Here is a 22,109-nt window from a genome sequence, read left to right as displayed (position 1 = left end):
TGAGATAATCTCCGAAGCGACTTATGTGGACTGACCTGGAGTCTTGCCTATATATCTTCTAACCGCTTTTGTGTGAGAGGTGTTCTCCTTCGCTTCTTTTTCTTATTGCTTACAGAACCAGTACTACGCCACTTGTAAACGAGCTGATGCACGTAACGTTTTGATGGTACTGTCGCACCAGGAAATTGTCTACGGAATTTTCGAAGGCACCTTTTAACTGGTTTCTTCTTCTTGTGCAAATAACACTTGATCAAAAATATTCTTTGCTCTATACTGTATTTAACCATCGTTATAATAACCTCACAACACACCTTAAAAGTCCAATATTTTCTAACTAACTGACGGACAGAGTGCTAAACAGCTGCGCATTGCAGTGAACACTTCTTATCTCGCCGTGTTGACAGAAGCCATATGGCGCTCGCTTGGGACTTCCCACGGCATGCGAGAAGAAGTCGGAACACTTATATTGTTCTCCCTGTACTTTGGATAAGGTAGTTATCCCAAAAGATGGCAAGTGCAAATACTTAGGTGTGAGATTTGAAAGTAATTTGCACTGGAAGGGTCATGTTGATGACATTTGTTGGGAAAGCATACGGATCGTTACATGTCATAATGAGGCTACTTAGAGGATGCAATAAAGAATTAAAAGAAAAAAGTTACTTCGTCCATTATTGGAATATGCAAACAGTGTTTGGGATCCTCACCAAGAATACCTAATAAAAGAAATACATAGTGTGCAGAGGAAAGCAGCAAGATTTGTAACAGGGGATTTCAGGAGAAAGAGTAGTGTATCAGAAATGTTAAAGGAACTTGGGTGGGAAACTTTAAGTAAGAGAAGGGAGAAAACTAGACTTATAGGATTATATAGAGCCTATACAAGAGAAGAAGCATGGGGAGATATCCGTGAGAGGCTTCAGTTGGAGAATAATTATATCGGCCGGACAGACCACAAATATAAAATTAGAAGGAATTTTAGCAGAAGCGATTGGGGTAAATTTTCATTCATTGGGAAGGGTGTGAAGGAGTGGAACAGTTTACCAGGGGTAGTGTTTGATCCTTTTCCAAAATCTGTACAGATATTCAAGAAGAGAATAAACAGCAACAGAGAAAATAAATGAAGTGTTAGAGGGCATTCGACCAGTGCAGTTTATTGTAAATAAAATAAAAATGTGTGTGAATAAATTTACTCCATCCCCTGGTCTAAGGAGTTTGGACAGCCAAAGTAGGAGACTGCCTGTAGGGGTGAAGTACAGTGGGGACTTTGAGGGCCCTGGGACCGCTATGGTAGCTGTGAAGGCCCTTCACGAACTCTGAAAAGTGGTGGCAAAAGGGGCTCTGGTTAAGACGCAGCAGGTCGTTATGCTACTTAGGTTCCAGAATGGGTAAAAAGAAAAATGCAAAATAAAGTTTAATCTTATACCACTTGTATAGTACCATTTGAAGTAATTCCACATACTGTATATCAGTTGACTATATTTGTAAGTAGTACAGGAGATATTATAAGTAGAATTTTGTAAACAATATAAATTTATTAAGGATGAGCTGTGTAATTAATAGAAAAAATTGTTAGCGTAAATTGTATAATACTGTATCATAGGAAAATTTTCTTCTCTTGTTAATTTAATTTAATTTTTTTTTTTTTGCTAGGGGCTTTACGTCGCACCGACACAGATAGGTCTTATAGCGACGATGGGATAGGAAAGGCCTAGGAGTTGGAAGGAAGCGGCCGTGGCCTTAATTAAGGTATAGCCCCAGTATTTGCCTGGTGTGAAAATGGGAAACCACGGAAAACCATTTTCAGGGCTGCCGATAGTGGGATTCGAACCTACTATCTCCCGGATGCAAGCTCACAGCCACGCGCCTCTACGTGCACGGCCAACTCGCCCGGTAAATTTGATATTTAGTGCTTGACAATAATGTATTTTAGTGTACCATTTGCCACCGAGGTAGACACCTCATTTGCAAATAAAGAGATTTTGATTTGATTTGGACAATGTCAGTCAAAGTTTCACACATTTGGTAGACATAAACTTTCAACTTCACACATGAACTGGAAAATTACGGTCATTATCCACACTAGTTCTTCATTTGGATAACAGCTTGTCTGAAGTGTCTTTGACAAATTAAATCTGTCGGTGGGGAACTAATTCTCTTGCCAATCAACTGATGGCACAGTTAACACAGAGTTTCCTTCTGCATTTGCTGTACTGTAAAACCTCCAACGTACGTTATCTATGATTATTCTATAGTAACGAATCCAAGACCTGAAATTTAGATAAACTGTGAATGCATGCAGATTACAGTAAACATAATAGAACAGATGGGAAAATATTTTAGATATCTTAATTGAACTTAGGTGGAGGTTCATTAAGGTTGTTTAAGATATGTCACTGAGCTTGGAATAGCACTCTGCAAAACCTCTTTCCACTGCACATACTTGCCTGATGTAATCTTTGTTTCCATGTGTCATTTTTCCCTGTGTGCAGGATGAAAATAAAAATAAGCCTGTTTTAAATATCCTTTTCATGTTGAATATTACTGCCCTACAATCCAGCATATCATTACTCCCTGACATATCTGAATTTCCTGAAGAAATTCTCTATTGAATCGCTGTTAAATGTTCTCGTTAGTAAAAAAATGAAATCCAGAACAGAAGGTACCCACTTGATACAATTAATGGTCGAAGAAGTAGTAGATAGAACAGCTTCATATGTTTTACTCAGAAACTCAGTAGCCTTTTCTTCACTGCCTTTCATTTCCTCCAGATACGCCGGAAGTTCATTTACGAACAATGATAGTCTCTGGTTGTTTATGTCAAACAAGTGCATTTACTCTTTATGGTGACTTGGATTAGTGCTATTTATACGATGAACATCGAACCATTTCTTAATGAATTTCAAAAAGTAATAGTTCCACTGCAATTCTTGAAAGCTTGAGCTTTCTAATGGGAAGAATTTTCCTTCAAATATTCCAGAGCAGTGATAACCTCTGCAGAGAGTAGATCTTTTGCTCTTTTTATATTAATCTTCTCGAAGTACATAGGTGCATATTTCCTTGTTAAGAAAGGAAAGGCTTAATTATTTCCTTTGATTGCAGTTCATACAAATTTTCTAGCTGCCTTCCTGCTATTTCTTCATGTCAGTCTGTCATTTTCTAGAAATTTTCTAACATTCTTCAATATGAGACACTGGTCGAAAGCTGGAAATAGAGGTCTGATTTGGTCTTCCATCTGAAATATTTGTAGCTTTACTGCTTTTCCTGCAGACAATTGTCTCATCATGTTTGCATTAGTTTTGTCAGTAACAAACCTCAATATTAGAAAACCACAAGCCTCCACTTGATTAATTACCGACAGCATTAAGGCGTGATAAGCCACTTATCGGGAAGCACAACAAATGGTTCTCAAGTACTGTCCTATTTTCTCTTGCATCTTGAAGAATAGATATGTCATCAGATCTACTTTCACATCCAAGAGCTTTTGTATGTACTGAAGAGTATTTATGACCAAAAAAATGTATCCGGTTTCTTATCGTACTATAGCTGCTGTTTGATAAACAGCTCATCAATAATTAGGGAGCACATCCTTTAGATTTCATTCAGCCTTTCCCATTCTACATGAAGCCTGGTTGTCACTAGGTCTGTTACACCTATTTCACATTATATATCCGCTGTATAGCGACTCAGTGCGCTCCTTGATTGTAATTTAAACATTGTTTTCAGCAAAGTTGTACCCTTTAGGTGAATAAATTCTGAAATTACACATTGTTTTAAACAATATTCTGACAATCTGGGTGATTTGTATTAAAATTTACAATTTAATCCAAAATAAACTAGTATTTTCTAGCATGGTTTTTAAACCTGTGTAGTACTGGTTTTCATATTGGTGCACCTGCCTCTATCTCTAAATCTTTAAATTTTCTTATTTGCACACCACAGTTTTATTCTTAGTGACGAATGCTTTTCAGTACTTAAAATACTGTTATTATAATCCATCTGAACTTCAATGAACTTGCTATTATGATCAGTCAGATTGGTAGATTGCACATCATGTGGGTTTTCATCACCTCTTCCAGTGCCTGATGTAGCAGTAACGTCATTACTGCCTAGAACTATGTATTCATCACCTAACTTCCTCTTCATTAAACAGTTCACATTTTGTTTCAAAATTGTTCTCCTTTCTGTGATTATTGTAGGGTCTTTATGTGCAGGGTAATCTTCAAACACATTGGGGAAAACATTATCCTTTGATTTATTTTCAGCCCAGGGCAAAAATCAGATTCAAGAAAATGACGCCCATATGAGAGATGTTCTTGCCTCAAAATTGGATACAAATACATACCTAGAAATATCACTCAGCCATTTTTGTCTGACCTGCGAAATGCATGGAAATTCGTGAAATGAAATCCCCTTTACTTTCCCACTCTTACTCCTCCAGTAGAGCACACAACAGTATACCATATTAGCCAACCACAACCTACAACAATTAAGCATTATTACCTTTCCCGGATACAAACTGCCTGCTAACGCACACAGAATAATTAAAATAATAAAAAATTAAACACAGTTAATATAACTGAACACGCGCAACAGAAGTGCATACCTTAGGTTTCTAAAGCGTTTCTTATTCGAACGTAGCTAATCAATAAGAAACTCATTCACAATCACAAACACTTCATTAATTACCAAAACATGTGTATTAACAACGAGAATGCTTGTCTACTGGAACTAAGCTGTCAAGAGGGACATCCTACTAGCGCTTTGTGAGGAGAACGTCAACTACAAGCTGTTTGCTGTTTAAAATGGAAGGGGAGGCAAATGGCATGGCATTATAAGCATAGCAGACGGTGATAGTTGAACATATGTGGCATGAATTACCAACCGTACAAATCCTCCTGCTAACATTGAGCAACTGGCTGAAGCTGTTATCCCAGAATGGGATAATCTGCCCCAAAACAAGTTGGATTCTTGAGTATGCCTTAAAATGTTCAAGCATAAATCACGGCCCGAGGTGGCTATACACGGTACTGATCTGCCACACAATGAAGGATAATTTTGCATTCAAATTCCCTCATTACCAACTTCATGGTTTTAGTGTGTTTCTGTTGCTTTTGCATAACTGACTGCGTGCTGTTTTCACCTGTATATACTTTTAGTAGTAGTAGTAGTAGTAGTAGTAGTAGTAGTAGTAGTAGTAGTAGTAGTAGTAGAACACTAAACCAGCATATGCAAAACTTTCTTGAGCACTGCATTTGCCTTGATCCAGCTGCATCTGGATAGAGGAAATTTATGAAGATACTGAATGCAAAAATGCAGCTGCTTACTGATTTATCAAGCATAAAGTTTGAGATCTATCACAACATTCCCATAACGTGGAAACTATACATACTGCATAAAGCTAAGTGAAATAATTAAGATGCCAATTGTACTCACATTTATGTCCAGCTTGCTTTCCATAACACACTTAAATTTTGTTGATAACATCAGCCACGAAGAACATCTAATGTAGCGGAAGGATTTTCTATATACTCCTACTACAAAAGATATTCCTAGTGGCTTTGATAGACTATCTTTCAATCCTGAGAACTCATAAAAGCTCATCTGTATTAACTAACCACTAGTCCCACCCTAATCCAGTGTGAAGTTGGCTAACTGGTAATTAAGCGGTTCGATGATATTACACAAGGCACCCAATGCCCACGTTCCCTTTTTACCTCCGTATACACTTGAAACTACAGCAGACACACTGCATTCAGAATATCAGTGAGCTCGCCAATGAAACAAAGCTTTCAAATATTGAGCAACATTCCATTTCATGCAGTTTCACATCAACTCACTTGGACTGAATTCAGAACAATTTAAAACTGACCAATACACAATGAACCAATCTCTTCACAGAGACTTGCATTCCTCAATTGCTGTTCAGGTTACAAACAATTGCCTGGAAATTCAGTCCCTTCTAATATTAACTCTGCTTTTGATATACCCTTAAATGAAACAGATGACACAGTCATGTCTTCAACAGAAAAAACCCTACGGGTTGCTTCAAGACGAATGATCCATAAGAGCAATGAATTACGAGTCTCTAATCTGCGACCCTTTTCTCTTGTGTGGTACGAGACACTTAGGTCCCACCAAACTTGTCATGCATCTGAAGGATGATTCTACACGTGTTTCTTACTGATAACAGATACTTTCCCTTGTCTGTTACCACAAAAACAGACAAGGCCCTCATACGTCTAATCAGTCTTTATTGACTTTGTACGTTAGTATCTAATTTCCTATGTGTTTCTACATAAGAATGAACTGAGCATTCCTGGTACAAACAGAGAAAATATCCCAGACCATTAGAGTTTAAAACCATGACTTGTCTAATTGCCTCAATTTTTTTTATTTCCTGATCTCAAGAGTGATACTCTAGTGCTTTGTGACTTCACTGAAAGAAATCTACAAATTACACACTTCCAGATATCCACATACATATATGAATTTAATTTTTAACTTTCTATATATTCTGTCCAACTTGACCATATACATGTAAGAATTAAGCTTAATACAGTCATGTCTGCACAACAACAAAAAAAAACCTACAGGTTGTTTCAAGACAAATGATCCATAAGAGCAATGAATTACGGGTCTCCAACTGAAGACTTCTCTCTGGTCTTCTGAACAGCTGCAATGATAAGATCAATGTTCCTTTCTTGACTCAGCCATCACAATGTGTAAGTGTAGAAGTTTCTTTCTAAAAATAAGTAGCATCACATGGAATAAATATTTGACTGATCAGTAGCATTTAGCCCATAATTTTCACTCTTCTTACAAAATGAAGTCATTTTTGCACTGACCAGAGAGCAAACAAAGGAGTACTTAATCTACAGGCAAAGAGGGAGTGTTGTACTGCGATCATATAGGATAGCAGAGAACAATAATTGCAAGACATACGTGAAATCCATTTTACTTTTCAGACATGCTGCATGTACTCTGATGGTACAAACATGACGCTGTAAGACACTATACTTTTAAATAGGGCAATACAATAGGTAAGAACACACGCAGCAGTACAGCAGCTTGCTTCTGTATGCTACGAGTTACTCCTCCTCAAAGGTAAAGTGACCTGTTGTGAAAAACGCAACATACCTGGACCAAGGTCAGAGTAGTATCGTGAATCGCAACAAGCACATGAAAATGATTACTGACTGACTGATAAAGGACGCAATCTATCTGAACTACAAGCACAGTAAAAATGCATGGAAAGAGGGAGTTTTCTAGAAACAAGTTGGTGAATATGCTTCTTATTTACGGTCAAGCACATCACAATTCAGAAGCTGCCTTCTGATCGCAGCTGACCCAACTGCCGAACATTTGTTGCTACGTACCAGCAAGTATGTGACGCTGGTAGCATCTTACCATCCTATTGCAACTGTGGTCAGCAAAGATCAATCCAAATGTTAGCAGTAATAGCAGACATATTGGACATAACTGAACAGCGCCCAACGAGAAGCAAGTGAAGTGTTGGGCATGATGCTGGCGTGTCCCAGTGGACCGTACTTCGGGTGCTACGTACAGAGCACCTGTGACCATATTATGTGCAATGTGTACAGTAACTGCAAGACTAGAATTTTACCAAACAGGCGGGGATTCTGTACGCGGTTTCTAGTTGAAACTACACAAGTGTCACTGTTCCACATCCAAGTGCCAGCCACAAACGAAGCCCATTTCATGAGGAATGTGGTAAGCATGAATATGGTGACTGTACATTTGCAAGTCATTGGATAGGGTGCAATGGACCACATATAGAGAGATTTCACAGAAATTTGAAGGCTTGTCTGACTGCCTACCAGTGTGTTGACCAACACAAGTGGGATGTTAATTTTTCTCATTTTGTTATAAGGTTTAATACTGCCGTACACAAGTCAAGCAGCTATACACGTGGTGAATTGTTCCTTGGCAGAAATATCACTGACCCACTACGTCTTCAGTGGGACATCCAAGCACTTGTCAGAAAGATCTCACCATCTTGACATTTAAATGAGCAACAGCAGTCGAAAATCTAAAAAGAAAGGCATAGCAACGTGTTGAGAAAAAACTCAAAGGAAGAAATCCTGTACATTTTAAAATATGAGATTTGGTAATGTGCTGTAAATCAAGTCAGTGCCAAACTTTGTTAGCGTTGGGCAGGACCTACGGAAATTGTAGATTTTCTTAGCCTGGTGTCGGTACGACTCAGACACTCGAATAATCATCGAATTACCAGCACTCACGTCTCACATTTTAAACATTATCATCCTAGAGGTGATGAATTATCTTAAACCTTTTACTCATAATATATTTACTATGTGAAGTACAATAACCAAAACTAAGAGAGATTTTCTTTTGCAGGGTTTCAAATAAAGTGTGTTTACAAATTGACCAACCAAGGTCTCTTTTTTTTTTTTTTTTTTTTTTTTGCTAGTTGCTATACGTTGCAACGACACAGATAGGTCTTATGGCGACGATGGGACAGGGAAGGGCTAGGAGTGGGAAGGAAGCAGCCGTGGCCTTAATTAAGGTACAGCCCCAGCATTTGCCTGGTGTGAAAATGGGAAACCACGGAAAACCATTTTCAGGGCTGCCGACACTGGGGTTCGAACCTACTATCTCCCGAATACTGGATACTGGCCGCACTTAAGAGACTGCGCTATCGAGCTCGGTACCAAGGTCTGTACTATTGGCCATGGGATGTTGAAGATATTTGGAATTTATGTGGAGAGATATCCTAAAAGAAATTCAAATGCCATCAATTTTATTGTTTGCTGTTTGTTTTACGTCGCACCGACACAGATAGGTCTTATGATGACAATGGGGCAGGAAAGGCCTAGGAATGGGAAGAAAGCGGCTGTGGCCTTAATTAAGGTACAGCCCCAGCATTTGCCTGGTGCGAAAATGGGAACCAGCCGAAAACCATCTTCAGGGCTGCCAACAGTGGGGTTCGAACCCACTATCTTCTGGATGCGAGCTCACAGCTGCGCGCTCCTAACCGCATGGCCAACTTGCCTGGCCCGTCAATTTTAAAGGAAACTCGTAAAAAAAGGCGACAATCTTTGAAATAAGACTATGAAGTGCATGTTTTGATTCAAAGATGTGACTACCTGTATATACTTGTTATTGATGATTAGGTTAAAATTTAGATGTGTCTTGATTTGTAGTACATGCACACGCATAATTAGTTTTAAGTTTTTTTACTCCCATGTAAAAATGATTTCTTCCTGTGTGATCAACAGGAAAGAACTCATTTTTTGAGGAAGTGGTGTGAAGATGAGCCAGTGTTATGGATTCTGCAGCTATTTTTGTGTGGATGAGAGCATGCTGGCCTGGAGCTGCTGTATCTTGACCAATAATGGCTTCATCGGACTCATAAAATGGTAATTGATTCTTTATTTGGCACTATTAATGACAGATGGTGCTCCGTGCAAATATCTATCAGAAATGTATTTCGTTCCTGCCCTCCCTTGATGTTTTCCTTGATTTGACTCTCTGGAATTGTTTATATCAAAATGGAGGCTATGTGTATTCGCCTCTTTTCCTTAACTTACCGACGGTACTTTTATCACTCAAATGTGTTCTATTGGAGCACTCATCTATTTTTGGCATTCCATATTATTTATCTCCTACAACGTCTCAAGGTAATGTTATCTTAACTTTTTTTATTATTGATAGGTTTGTCATAGCTATCTTGTGCTATTTTATTTATTCGTATTTAACTCTTGTTGGCTGAATCTAGCCAGATTATCATCTTTATTTTTCAACGAGTCTAATTCCCTAGTGATTATGGGAATTATCGGAGGTATACGTTCTGTTATTTTGGTGTGTGTGCTGGAACGGATCTGGGACAATATTTTATATATGTGTATGAGGACTATATTTGCTTGCGCCTAGAGGTCTGATTTTAATGTGTTATTGTGGTGGCTCCATAGATCTTTGGTTCTCGAATGATTCTGATTGGTGAAAGATCCCTTTTCGTCTGCCTTGCATTATGGTTCACTGTTTGACAGAATTCTATGAGAGTTTTGCTTGATTTTCCTCATAGTGGTGACCGACTGGATGTGTTTTGTCACCAAACTGCCATTTCGGTCATCGAGTTTGATATTTTGTGTCCGTGGATGTATGGGTGTGTGAAAGAGTTTTAATAGGATGTGTATCAATGATTCCCTTTGATTGGTTTGCGTGCATTTCGCTTTATTATGTTTGGCCTATTTCACCATTTGAATGCCTTATTTCCAACGTATGTCTCTCGTTTGGTTCTTTATTTATTCTATTTTCGAGGTAGCTATGCCAACAAGCGATTTTATCAGTGATCCACTTCCTGGTCAATTGCGCTCTGCATGTTTCTAGTTTTTAGCTTATGACCCTCTGCCCCTGTGTTTTGCCAGTGGCTTTATTTTCTTTGGTGTTCCTTGAGATTTCCAGGGGGATTGTTATCAAGAAGAAAATGTTCTAGGCCTACCATGTTTGCGGTAAAAGATAAAAAAGGAGATATCTTTTGACTACGAGTTAAGTCAGTAGAAAAGGGAAAGGTCAACGTTTAATTGGTTCAAACCTGTCAAATATTCCTCATAAATGGAATTTTTTTTTTTGCTAGTTGTTTTACATCGCACCGACACAGATAGGTCTTACGGCGACGATGGGACAGGAAAGGGCTAGGAGTAGGAAGGAAGCCGCCATGGCCTTAATTAAGGTACAGCCCCAGCATTTGCCTGGTGTGAAAATGGGAAACCACGGAAAACCATTTTCAGGCCTGCCGACAGTGGGGGTCGAACCTACTATCTCCCGAATACTGGATACTGGCCGCAGTTAAGCGACTGCAGCTATCGAACTCGGTAAATGGAATATTGTGAACCTAAAATATATCACGTAACGTATCACATAAAACTATTAGAGCAGTAAGGCCGCTCGGTCTTGGCTATAGGCCTACAGAACTGTTCGAAGAAACTGATGTGAGTAATCTCCTTCGATCTTATTATTGTCTTTAAGGTTTTTCTTACGAGGTTCATAAAAACATTTTTATTCTTTGATTATGAATAAACCATTCATTTCATGTTAATTTTTGTTGATGTTACTGATATAATTGCCTCATTTGCTTGTTCTCTTTGGCTTATGAGGCTCAGGTTCAGCTCCAGACTATTTCTGTCCGATCTGGATGGATCCATTGGGTATCATGTACTTTTTTTTTTTTTTTGGGATAAGCATTCTCACGCTTCCACTGCATGGCGATTTCTGCTTAGCATATGATTATTAGTTAGTTTACCCCCTGGGTCTCTCTCTTTGATTAAGTAAAGGGGAAATGGTACACAGGTAACGCAGACCCATGGTGTTCCTCACATAGTAGTACTAATCACAGGCAACGCCCAAACCTGTAGTGTTCCCCACATAGTGGTACTAATCACAAGTAATGTAGACCCATTGTGTTCCTCGTGTAATTGTACTAATCATAGGTAATCTCATGGTTCCAAATCCATCATCCCTTGGTCGCCCCCTTTAGTCACCTTTTACGACAGGCAGGGATACCGTGCATGTATTCTTCAGCTACATTCCCCACCCACAGGGGGTGTCCCCCCCTTTATTCACCTCTTATGACAGGCAGGGGATACCGTGGATGTATTCTTCGTCTGCATCCCCCAACGACAGGGGGTCCCTAGTTTTATATTGTACTTCTTATTAGCAGTGTACATAAGGTAATGATACAATGACCTACTTAATTGTGCTACTGTTTTTAAAATACTTCATTATTAATTTTTTCAAACAGGTACTTCAGTTAACCCTGCAGACGGCTCTCAGCTGCCAGGTCGAAGGGGGTAAAAGTGTGCTTGATTCACCCGGAAGGATGTGGGTTCGATTACCGAACAGAAAGTCAAAAGATTTAAGAAAGGAGGTTTCCACTTCTAAAAGTGCATATGAGCGTGAGGTTCACTCAGCCTACACTAAAAATGAGTACCTGGGTCATTCCTGAGCACAGCAAAGGTGGCCAGGCCCTACCAAGTGCCGAGGTTATGGATAGTTCAAGCCCTCACCTTCCAACCCCCCCCCCAGGTGCCTCCATGGCCATAAGAAGATGACTTTGCTTTCTTTTGTTAGGTCATAAATCATACCGTATCATCCTTATTTACATATTAGAACTAGAAACTACAACGAAAGTAATAATGAGTCTGACACTACCACTGATCCATGAAACCAGCTAATAAAAGGAATAAAAAAACATAAAATAGAAAGTTACCATTAACTTCCCATGTTAGCGACAAAATACGTACCAATCCTTTTCCCTTAGATCTGCACACCTGAAAATTTGATAACACATTTGATGCAGAGGATGATAGAGGATTATCATCAGACCTATACAGTAATAATATACAGCCCTTAAATTAGCCACAACTGAACAAGTTGCAAGGCATTACGTACAAGAGAATATAAAAATGAGATTGGAGTATTGCATGATAGTTTTTCTCATCAATGGTTTTCTATGCAACGTGAATTGCAATATATTGACTTACATTCAGAAAATCTCAAGTACTGACAGATTTCAACCACAGCTGCCTTAATGAGAAACAAATTTTGTCAACTCACCTAAAATAATAAAAGAATAATTGTTTCAGAATCAATACGTATTTTCTATCCTCCCTAAAATGTATGTATATATAAATTTATTTATGAACAATTCAGTGAACTTAAAATGGTATGTGTATAATGATCTGAGGATGAAAATCAGAAATATTATAATTTTGTTCATGTTCTTGCCAAACATTTTAACTTCAAATTAAAATTTCTAGAAAATAATATTTGAAAAACCTAAAGAATGCTACGATACTACAATAAGGCACAGAAAAAGTCAACAGATGAATATTTCACTGCAAGCAGTAGAGATATCAGAAGTCCAAAGAGAGATGATGGAAGCAGTGAAAGGGAATATTAACCTTCCTTGTAAAACCAAGTCGCACATGCCATCAGAGTGTTTAATGGCCAGATGCTAGAGAATATCTATAATATTGAATGTGTCGCAAGGTTCAACACAAATGACAAGCTCCTTAAACTATATTCAAAATGAGGGGGGGGAAGAAAAATCAGTATAACAGTTATGCAATATAGAAAAGAGAGGATGTAACAGTTCTTAAATGAAATCATACTCAGGAACCAAGTGTCAATAAGCAACACACAGCGTATAAGTTTAATAAACAAGAGGCGAGAGATGAAACAAGAAATATCAGGCTTTCAAACTTTACAACATAAATGGGTTTGCTTCCTAATTAGAAAAGGGAGTTACCACCGGACTGAGTGGTAGTGAACTGCCAACATGGGCTCAGAAGGTCAGTGTTCCTGCCATCTGAGCCACTCAGTCCAGCATCACTAAGTTTTAGTTCAGTTGTACACAGTACATTGTAAACAAACAAAATTCAATGACGCAACATAAAAATTTCTCAAAATGAGTTCCTAAAACATGGAGCAAATATAGTGCATATGAGTGCAGGATACACAAGTGAACATGGCACTCCCTGTGCATGGAAATGGATCAACGACTGCAAAAAATGCATTACCTTAAGATTTTCAAAAATGGAAAAATATATAAATGACATTAAGACTCTAAATAACAACATAAAGAAAAAACTATAAATGGTAGTACCTTGAATGAACTTGGGCTCACAAAACTCATATTCATCCATGGCAGGAGATGTCCTTTTAAATTCCTCCAACTTTACATTGGCATAATGAACTGCATCCTTGTGGATTTCAATCCCATGATTAGTTCCGTAGGGCCCTGGAAAAATGAGATATTACCATCATAACATACAAATTAACCTTATGAAAAACTTTCATGCATCTTGCACCAAAATTCTAACACACTGCAGATTGAATGTAAACAGAACAAAATTAATTCACACAGAAATTTAAATAAATTGCAACACACACACCCATATACCAAAATAGAGCTGAGGAATGAGTATTTGAATAGAAAAGATTAAATTACCATTACAGTACCTTCCACAAGTAGTAACACAACCCATTCAACTTAGCATCATCATACCGTAGTGGCAATGACTGACATGGGTCCGGAGAACATACACATCTAATATCAATATGCTCATCTAACTCAAAACTACTGACACCACAAGCGTCTCAGTATAACACTGCGATAATATGACCTGGTCAATCAGAATGCATTCTTGAAAAGTATGGCCGCTGATGGCCTCAGCATTTAACGAAAGTGTGGCATCTGGTATGATTCGTAGTAAATATGACAAGTGATTACCAATTGTTTTTGCGTAAGTGGAAGAAAAAATGTAGTTTGAATTGTGTTTAACATGTGTTCAATACGTTCGTGTGAATAATTTTTAATATTTGCTTGAATTGCATCAACACATGGTCAATAAGTTCATTTGGATCCTTTCTAGTGTGGTCAATGCGTTCATTTGGATCATTTCTGCTATCTACACGATGCAAAATTATATTTAGGAATCATGAAAACCTGTGAAATCTGCGATATGTGTTTTACCACGAGTTATCTGGTAAAGAGACATAAATTACACTAGCCAACATGATTTTGCAGTAAAATAGAAAATATGTAATTCTTATGGAAATCGCTGCCCTGATTCCGAAAATGATGCTATTTTTTTCCTATCACGTCTAGTTTTGATGCAATTCGGTGTTTTAGTATCTGCATGAATTCGTAATATGTAATGTTGAGAGATGTCCTCGCGCAACTTTTTTTAGAATAAAATTATGTGATTTGATTTGTTATTGTTTACATTTTATTATAGGTTTATCGCTGTCTAAATTTTCATTTTGTAGTTGGGGATTTCCTGGTAAATTCATAACAAACTCCCCCAGATACGCGATAGACCGTGAGGTATGTATGATTGAAGATAAGACAGTTGAGAGTGTGTCTTTCATCTTAGACCACTTGAATAATCAGACACATTAAAAGCCCCAGCCCTTATGCAATGTTTATGATGGACTGATAAAGCAGTTTCCTTTCAAAGATAACAGTCCAAAAGTATTATACTCAAGAAGATGAACTTGTATTTTGTACGGATGTTTTAAATCTTCTACGTCGATTGGGAGAGAAAGAGTATGATCCTAGTAACTGGCGTGTTTTTACTGACTCTTCCAAAATAAGTTTAAAGGCTGTTTTGTTTCATAATACAAATGTTCTGGCATCCGTCCACTTGCACACTCCACAAAAATGTCTGAAACAAGTTGGTGCTTGAAAAAATTAAATATCATGAGCATGGGTGGCAAATTTGCGGTGATTTGAAGATCATTGGATTGTTGCTGGGACAACAAAAAGGCTATACAAAATTTCCCTGTTTCCTATGCGAATGGGATAGCAGGGCACGGGATAAACATTGGGATACAGTGAATTGGACAGAAAAGAAACAACTACAACCAGAATCCAAAAATGTCTTGAATGTAAGTCTTATTGACCGTAAAAAAATTCTACTTCCACCCTTGCACATCAAATTTGGATTGATGAAATTGTATGTCGAGGCATTAGATAAAAGTAGCCTATGCTTCCAATATTTATCCACTAAATTTCCCTCATTATTAGATGCAAAAATCAAGGAAGGCGTATTTGATGGACCACAGATTCGTAAACAGATGAAGGATTTAAATTTTCACAGACACGATGACCAAAATTCAGAAAGAGGCATGGAACGCATTCAAAGATGTAGTGACTAAATTCCTTGGCAACATTAAGGACCTTCAATACAAAGAAACTGTAAGGAAAATGTTGGTAAAGTTTAAGGAACTCGGTTGTAATATGAGCCTTAAGTTTCATTTCTTAGCTTTGTATCTGGATTATTCCCCTCTAAATTTAGGAGTTGTCAGTGAAGAACAAGGTGAAAGGTTTCACCAGGATCTCAAAGATGCAGAACGACGCTATCAGGGACATTGGGATGTGAATATGATGGCCGATTACTGTTGGTCGATTGCACGAGACGACCCTTCTAGAGATCATTCAAGAACTTCAAAAACCCGGAAATTCCACGGAAAACGGGAAAAGACAAAGGTGTGAATCTAACCTGCACATAATGTAAGTAACAAAACTATGTATGTTTAACCATGTAATTTTTATTTAAGGTACGGTTTAATTAATTTAAAAGCAACTGTACAGTCGAAACTAAATAGGCACTTTATGCTTCAGTTTCACGAACTTCAATATACATTAAAATATAATACATACTATCTACTTGCTTACAAAGCAGCATTTATGTGTATTCAATGCATGAAAAATATGATTACGTTTTGCAAGCTGAAATTTACATTAATACATCACATTTAATCAATACTAAGTATCAACAATTTTACGTAAGAACAAAATAATATTTTGTAAAATTGCCACCAAACCAGACGTGATTCGCCAAAACTAACTTTTTCTCGAATTCTGCGTTAAGAAATTCACAAAACCCACCTAGTTTCGTTTTTACCACACAAAAAAAGTTTTATTTTGCAGGCTAGTGTTACAAGTACACAAGTTGTCATCTCAATCACTAAAGCGTGAGCGGCCCAATGGAACTGGATTTACTTGTAAATTTTGTAGCTGGGACACATCCAGCGAACGAGAGTTGCCGGGACATAAGCGTCATACATTCAGTCAGAAGATTCAAAATTCATATAGACTGCCCTGGTAAGTGCTGATGACTTCCATATTAGGAGCTGAATAGGTTAGAGGTAATGGATTGGTATGTTCTTACTCAAAAGCCTGTCTTTTACATTTCAGTTGTGAATTGTCCGTATATCACTGTGAATCACCAAGAGTTGAGTCAGCATGTGTTGCGTGACCACAGTGAATTAATTCTTGAAGGATGTTCTATCACAGAAATGTATCTTGGTAACATGAAAGGTAGGAAGAATGTTCAACCATTTTATTATAATAGTTATGTAACAGATATTCATATTAATATTTTTGTTCACTGTATCTAGTTAGGCAATCCATATGGAGATATTTGAATGCATAAATGTTCTTTAAATGTACATTAAAGTTTATTAAGGGTATTCCATGAAATATCACAACCTGCTACAAGCTCTTCACAAAATGTTAAGTTATGACATTTTCCTCACATACTCATCAAATACCGGTACCAATATTCTTTAAATCAGTATAATTTTCTGTTCCTATTAATAGCTCCATTAGGCCTAATGATGCTCGAAATGTACTCGCCACCAAAAGTCATGCTTTCAGAGAGGTTTTCCTTAATATTTTCAGTATTTATTTGAAATAAATTATTTTCATGAGGAGAAGATTCCCTTAGGGTGAACTTTCAGATTTCATTAATGTGTCATCTAAAATTGTTATATTGGTACTAACTACATTTTATCATTCTTTGAAAGGGTGCCGCCTATGGTTCTTGCTGAATTCAATAAAGTATTATTTTAAGAATTTTCTGTTAAGACTTATCTAGTTCTAGCAGTTACAGCATTATATCCATGGAAAGAATGTGCACAAAATTTCCAACATATTAGTCCATGATGTAACCCTACATTTTAAATTATATGTCTGTTTTGAATATAGGATGATTACTTCCCCCTGTGAAATATAATTGTTGCAAGGCTGAAGTGGCTGAAGTGAATCCTGATTTCCATTTTAGAATTAGCATAGGAAGTCAGTGTATTGATGTCACACCGATTGATCTAGCACAAACCTGCATTTTATGCAATATTTCATCATTATTTTCATTCTCAGATAAAAATAATTATTTTAATTTTCAGGAATAACTTAGAGATGGGAATGTTTGCATAGTAAGATTGAAAACCTACTTTGCTTAATCTTGTCTATAATCTGTCCTTATTTGCTCCATTCCACACATATTGAATGTTTAGGCTACATCTTCAATAATCTATTTTGTCCACAAATATATTTCCTGTGTGAGTTAAAGATCTGTTTTATCAACTTTTAGATTCAAAAAAAGTCACTGACAGCATCACCAATACCATTCAATTATTTTTGTCTTTCTGAAGTGGCAAGAATAGTCTTCATTACTTTGCCAAAATCTTCCAGGTATTTACATAAATTTACGAACTAATATTTGTCACATTCTGATGTAATTCATCAACTTTCTCTGAAAAAATATATACTTTAATATCTTTTTAGTAACTGCTAAGGAAATACTGTACTGTTTTGTCATTCAGTAAGCCTACTTGAAACTCTGGAAAAGGAAATTAAATAGTGAATGGTTTATTCCAGATGTAAAGAATTGCATTTTGAAGAATAGAAGTATAGTTTTCCGGAAAATAATTTATAACCACTACTTTTCTTCCACATAGCTTGTTTCCAAAGAAATAAACCTGTTGTTGGATCAAGTTATACAAGTCTTGGTAAGTGAGTCAATAGTAGCACTTGAAGAGTAATTTCTAGCCTCCGTTGCTCAGGCGGCAGCGTGCCAGCCTCTCACTGCTGGGTTGCGTATTTCAAATCCCAGTCACTCCTTGGGAGATTTGTGCTGGAAAATAGGAGGCAGGAGAGGTTTTTCTCCAGGTAGTCTGGTTTTTCCCTGTCATCTTTTATTCCAGCAACACTCTCCAGTATCATTTCATCTGTCAGTTATTAGTCAATGCCCCAGAGGAGTGCGACAGGGACAAGGGTTGAACAAACAACAATAAACATTAGATCACCAAAATAGTACTCTACAAACAAGGTTTTTGTTTGCCCAAACCTTGTCCCGTTTTATCTACGGGGTCGGGAATGCATTGGGATTAATCAATCGTGGTGGGTTTTTATGACCGGATGGCTTTCCTGGCGTCAGCCTCATCAGAGGAATTAATGAGATGAAATGAATGACATGACATATGATAGTGGGAAGGGAGAGGGTGAAACCCGGTGCCGGCACATACCCTACTCCTGTCAAATAGCACCAAGGGACCTGCTCAAAGCTTAAAGTCCCCATCCGATGGATGAATCACCATCAACAGCATCGTATGCCCTCGCTCCATATAAGCACTGCGGAGAGGTTTGGAATTTAAACCAGGCTTTTGGAATGCATTCTAGTGATTAGAAATTGTATACCACCACCTCTCCTACCCTGGTGGCCAAAGATTCTGATGGCCAAAATGTTTTTGATCAACGGGACTCGATCCGGCTAACCACGGTGTTAGACCATGTAGACTTCAACGCCTTAACAGTTATGGCTGCCAGGTGGGCACGAGTACTCTACAAACAAGTTTAGTAAAAAAAAAAAAAAAAAAACAGTAAATGTCTAATTTGTTGTAGTTTGAGAGTTTTTATGGAATGACCCTTACCATAACACAAGTTAAGCTGTGCAATGAGTTTATCATCATCTTAATGTTATTAACTAGTAATTCAATTTTTCTATTCTTTTCAAGAATTTAAGGTATGGAAATCAAAGGAAGAAAATGACACTCAATCCAGATATATTCTAACTCGTCCACCAAGACATACGAGGACATCGACAACTGTATCTACTTCTTTCTGTTATCGCAGTGGATTGGTCAAAAGAAGAGGAAAGGGAATACGGCATATGAAAATTCAGGGTTCATGTAAAATAAATAAATTGAGTGTGCATGTTATTTACAATAATGTACATTGTGGACATCGCAGAGAAGTTGGGCATATCCTGCTGTCAAAAGAAGAAAGAGCAGATTGCTGGCCAGTTGGCTCAGAATGTTCCCTTTGACACTGTTCTGAAAAATATCAGAGAAAATTTAGATACTAAGCAGATTACCAGGCTACACCTTCTGCAATGACGTGACCTGAGTGATATTGTTTGTGGTTTTAGATTAGATAGTGATAAACAGAGTCAGAAAGATGTAGGAAGTGTATGCATTTGGATAGATACCGTAGGTTAAAAGAACAAGGTAATGAGTACCGGTATGTCCGGTTTGGTAAATTCCGAGGGATTTCCAACCCAGAATATGGATTGACAGAGAATGATTTTGTATTAATAATTATGACTGATGTGCAGAAAGAAATGCTTGTGGAGTTTGGAAAAAAAATCATTCGTATGGACAGTACTCATGGGACAAATGCTTGTGACTTTTCACTTACAAAATTATTGATGTTAGATTAATACAATGAGATTCTCTGTTGCATTCTATTACTCTAATCAAACAGACTGCAATGTGCTGAAATGTTTTTTTTTTTTTTTAATGTTGTCAAATAATCAATATCTGCAATTGATTTTCCTGTGCAGATACTGATAACTGATAATTAGGCTTCATTCTCTAAGGCATGGTTTGAAGTCACGGGCACCCCTTTGAAGAAACTTTTATGCACGTGGCATGTGGATAGGGCTTGGAGAAGGAACATTTCCTTTAAAATTCATGGTAGCCAGAAATTCAAAGCAACTGTGTACAAACACCTAACGATATTGTTGGAGTGTAAAGATGTAGATTTTTAAATTTTTCAAAAACATTTTTATTCACGATCAATACCTTACATATACATACAAAGGTAGTAAAAGATACAATGTGAATCCTGCATAAGTTAAACTTGTGTGTGGGCTTCAAAAATACAGTAAAGTCAACAACTTCCTAGATGCTTGTGAAAATGATGGCACATGTATAAAGTTTGGTGTGTACTTCGAAAAGGAATATGCTAGTAGGTGTGATCAGTGGGCCTATTGTTACCTACCGATTAGAAATGCACATTAATACCAGTATGCATTTAGAAGCCTTCCACCAAATCCTAAAACAAGTGGTAATGAGAGGTTTCTGAGTCAGTAGGATGGATAAGAGCATAAATGCTGTGATGTAAGTGGCAAAACACAAACTGTTTGATATGTTGCTAAAAGTAAATAAAGGAAAACTTACCAAAGTTGTGCAACATATTAGGTGGAGACACAAAAACAGTCCAGAAATGTGTATTGATGATATGACAGTGGAAAGTTCCACATCATGTAAGGTTGAAAGCAGGAGGACAGATGAGTTTTATTGCATCAGGAAAGAATGTGTAACAGGTCATTCTGCTGCCCATTGATTTGCTCTGAATATAAAATACTAGCAAGATACCCGTGCTTCGCTATGGTATTATACTGAAATTTATAATTGAATGCTTATTGTTTTAGATATATAATCCGCCGAAATTCGCGATCTGACTCGTTTTCTGCGAGAATCCATCGAAATTCCCAATCTGACTCGTTTTCTATTATTTTGTGGCACGTTTCCTCCCTTTTTTCAATCTTCCTTTCCAGCAATCGATTTCATACTTCCCGAGCTAGGCTCAGGTATTCCTCCCGGTCAGTTGGGTCCGTAAATCTTTGCCATCTTTTCCTATAAACATTTTTAATATGGATAAAATCCTTCAGGAGATCCGGCGTGGTGTCATACTGGGTGCCTTGGCAGCACTGAACCCGCGGCCGAACTGCATTCTTAGTCATTACCCGTCCAGGAGCCGTTTCCAGCGTGGTCCGCACATTTGACGACGGTCTGGAACATTATTATTATTATGTGTTGCTGGAATGGCTGATGACAGGGAAAACCGGAGTATCCGGAGAAAAACCTGTCCCGCCTCCGTTTTGTCCAGCACGAATGTCACATGGAGTGACCGGGATTTGAACCACGGAACCCAGCTGTGAGAGGCCGGCGCGCTGCCGCCTGTTTATGGGAGATTCCAAACACCAATGTTCACGTCTATTACCTTCCATTTTGAGATATAAGTATCCCCATAAAAATAATTTACTTTTTTCACTTCATTTCACACTACCCCCTCCCCCTAAGTGAATTTTCCCGCAAAAAAAATACTTGTTTCTTTAATAGTAAAGGATCTTCTAAATACCTATTTTCATGACTAACTTCTTCAGTTTTTGATTTATGTGTCCTCATGAAAGGAATTCAACTCCTTTACACTCCCACCCTCCAAGATGGTTTCCCCCCCAAAACGCGTTTTTCGTTGTTTTTAAAGGAGATCCAAATACGAATTTTCACGTCTGTAACAACTTTAGTTTTTATTAGATGTATGTATTCTCATACAATTAAGTCAATTTTTCAATTCTTTCACCCCCCCCCTTCATTGGATTTTCTGAGAATACGTGTTTCTTTACTTTTAAAGCAGATTGCAAATATCAAATTTCACGTCTGTAACATCTTCATTTTTGAGATATCAGTAGCCTAATTAAAAGAATTCAACACCA

General features: G+C 37.6%; 1 protein-coding gene across 2 annotated transcripts in view; it reads right to left on the bottom strand.

The window, feature by feature from the left end:
* Nucleotides 1–22,109, bottom strand: part of LOC136863164 (protein-L-isoaspartate O-methyltransferase domain-containing protein 1) — a 101,433-nt gene that overhangs the window by 60,507 nt on the left and 18,817 nt on the right. For both annotated transcript variants that reach the window (XM_067139517.2, XM_067139518.2), the window contains exon 3: nucleotides 13,646–13,780. In XM_067139517.2, the coding sequence (XP_066995618.2) occupies nucleotides 13,646–13,780 (135 nt within the window). The remainder of the gene's footprint in view (nucleotides 1–13,645; nucleotides 13,781–22,109) is intronic.

The sequence above is a fragment of the Anabrus simplex genome, chromosome 2 (assembly GCF_040414725.1).
Source record: "Anabrus simplex isolate iqAnaSimp1 chromosome 2, ASM4041472v1, whole genome shotgun sequence".
NCBI classification, from domain to species: Eukaryota; Metazoa; Arthropoda; class Insecta; order Orthoptera; family Tettigoniidae; genus Anabrus; species Anabrus simplex.
The sequence above is the reverse complement of the archived record's forward strand: the minus strand, read 5'-3'. Positions and strand labels throughout refer to the sequence as shown.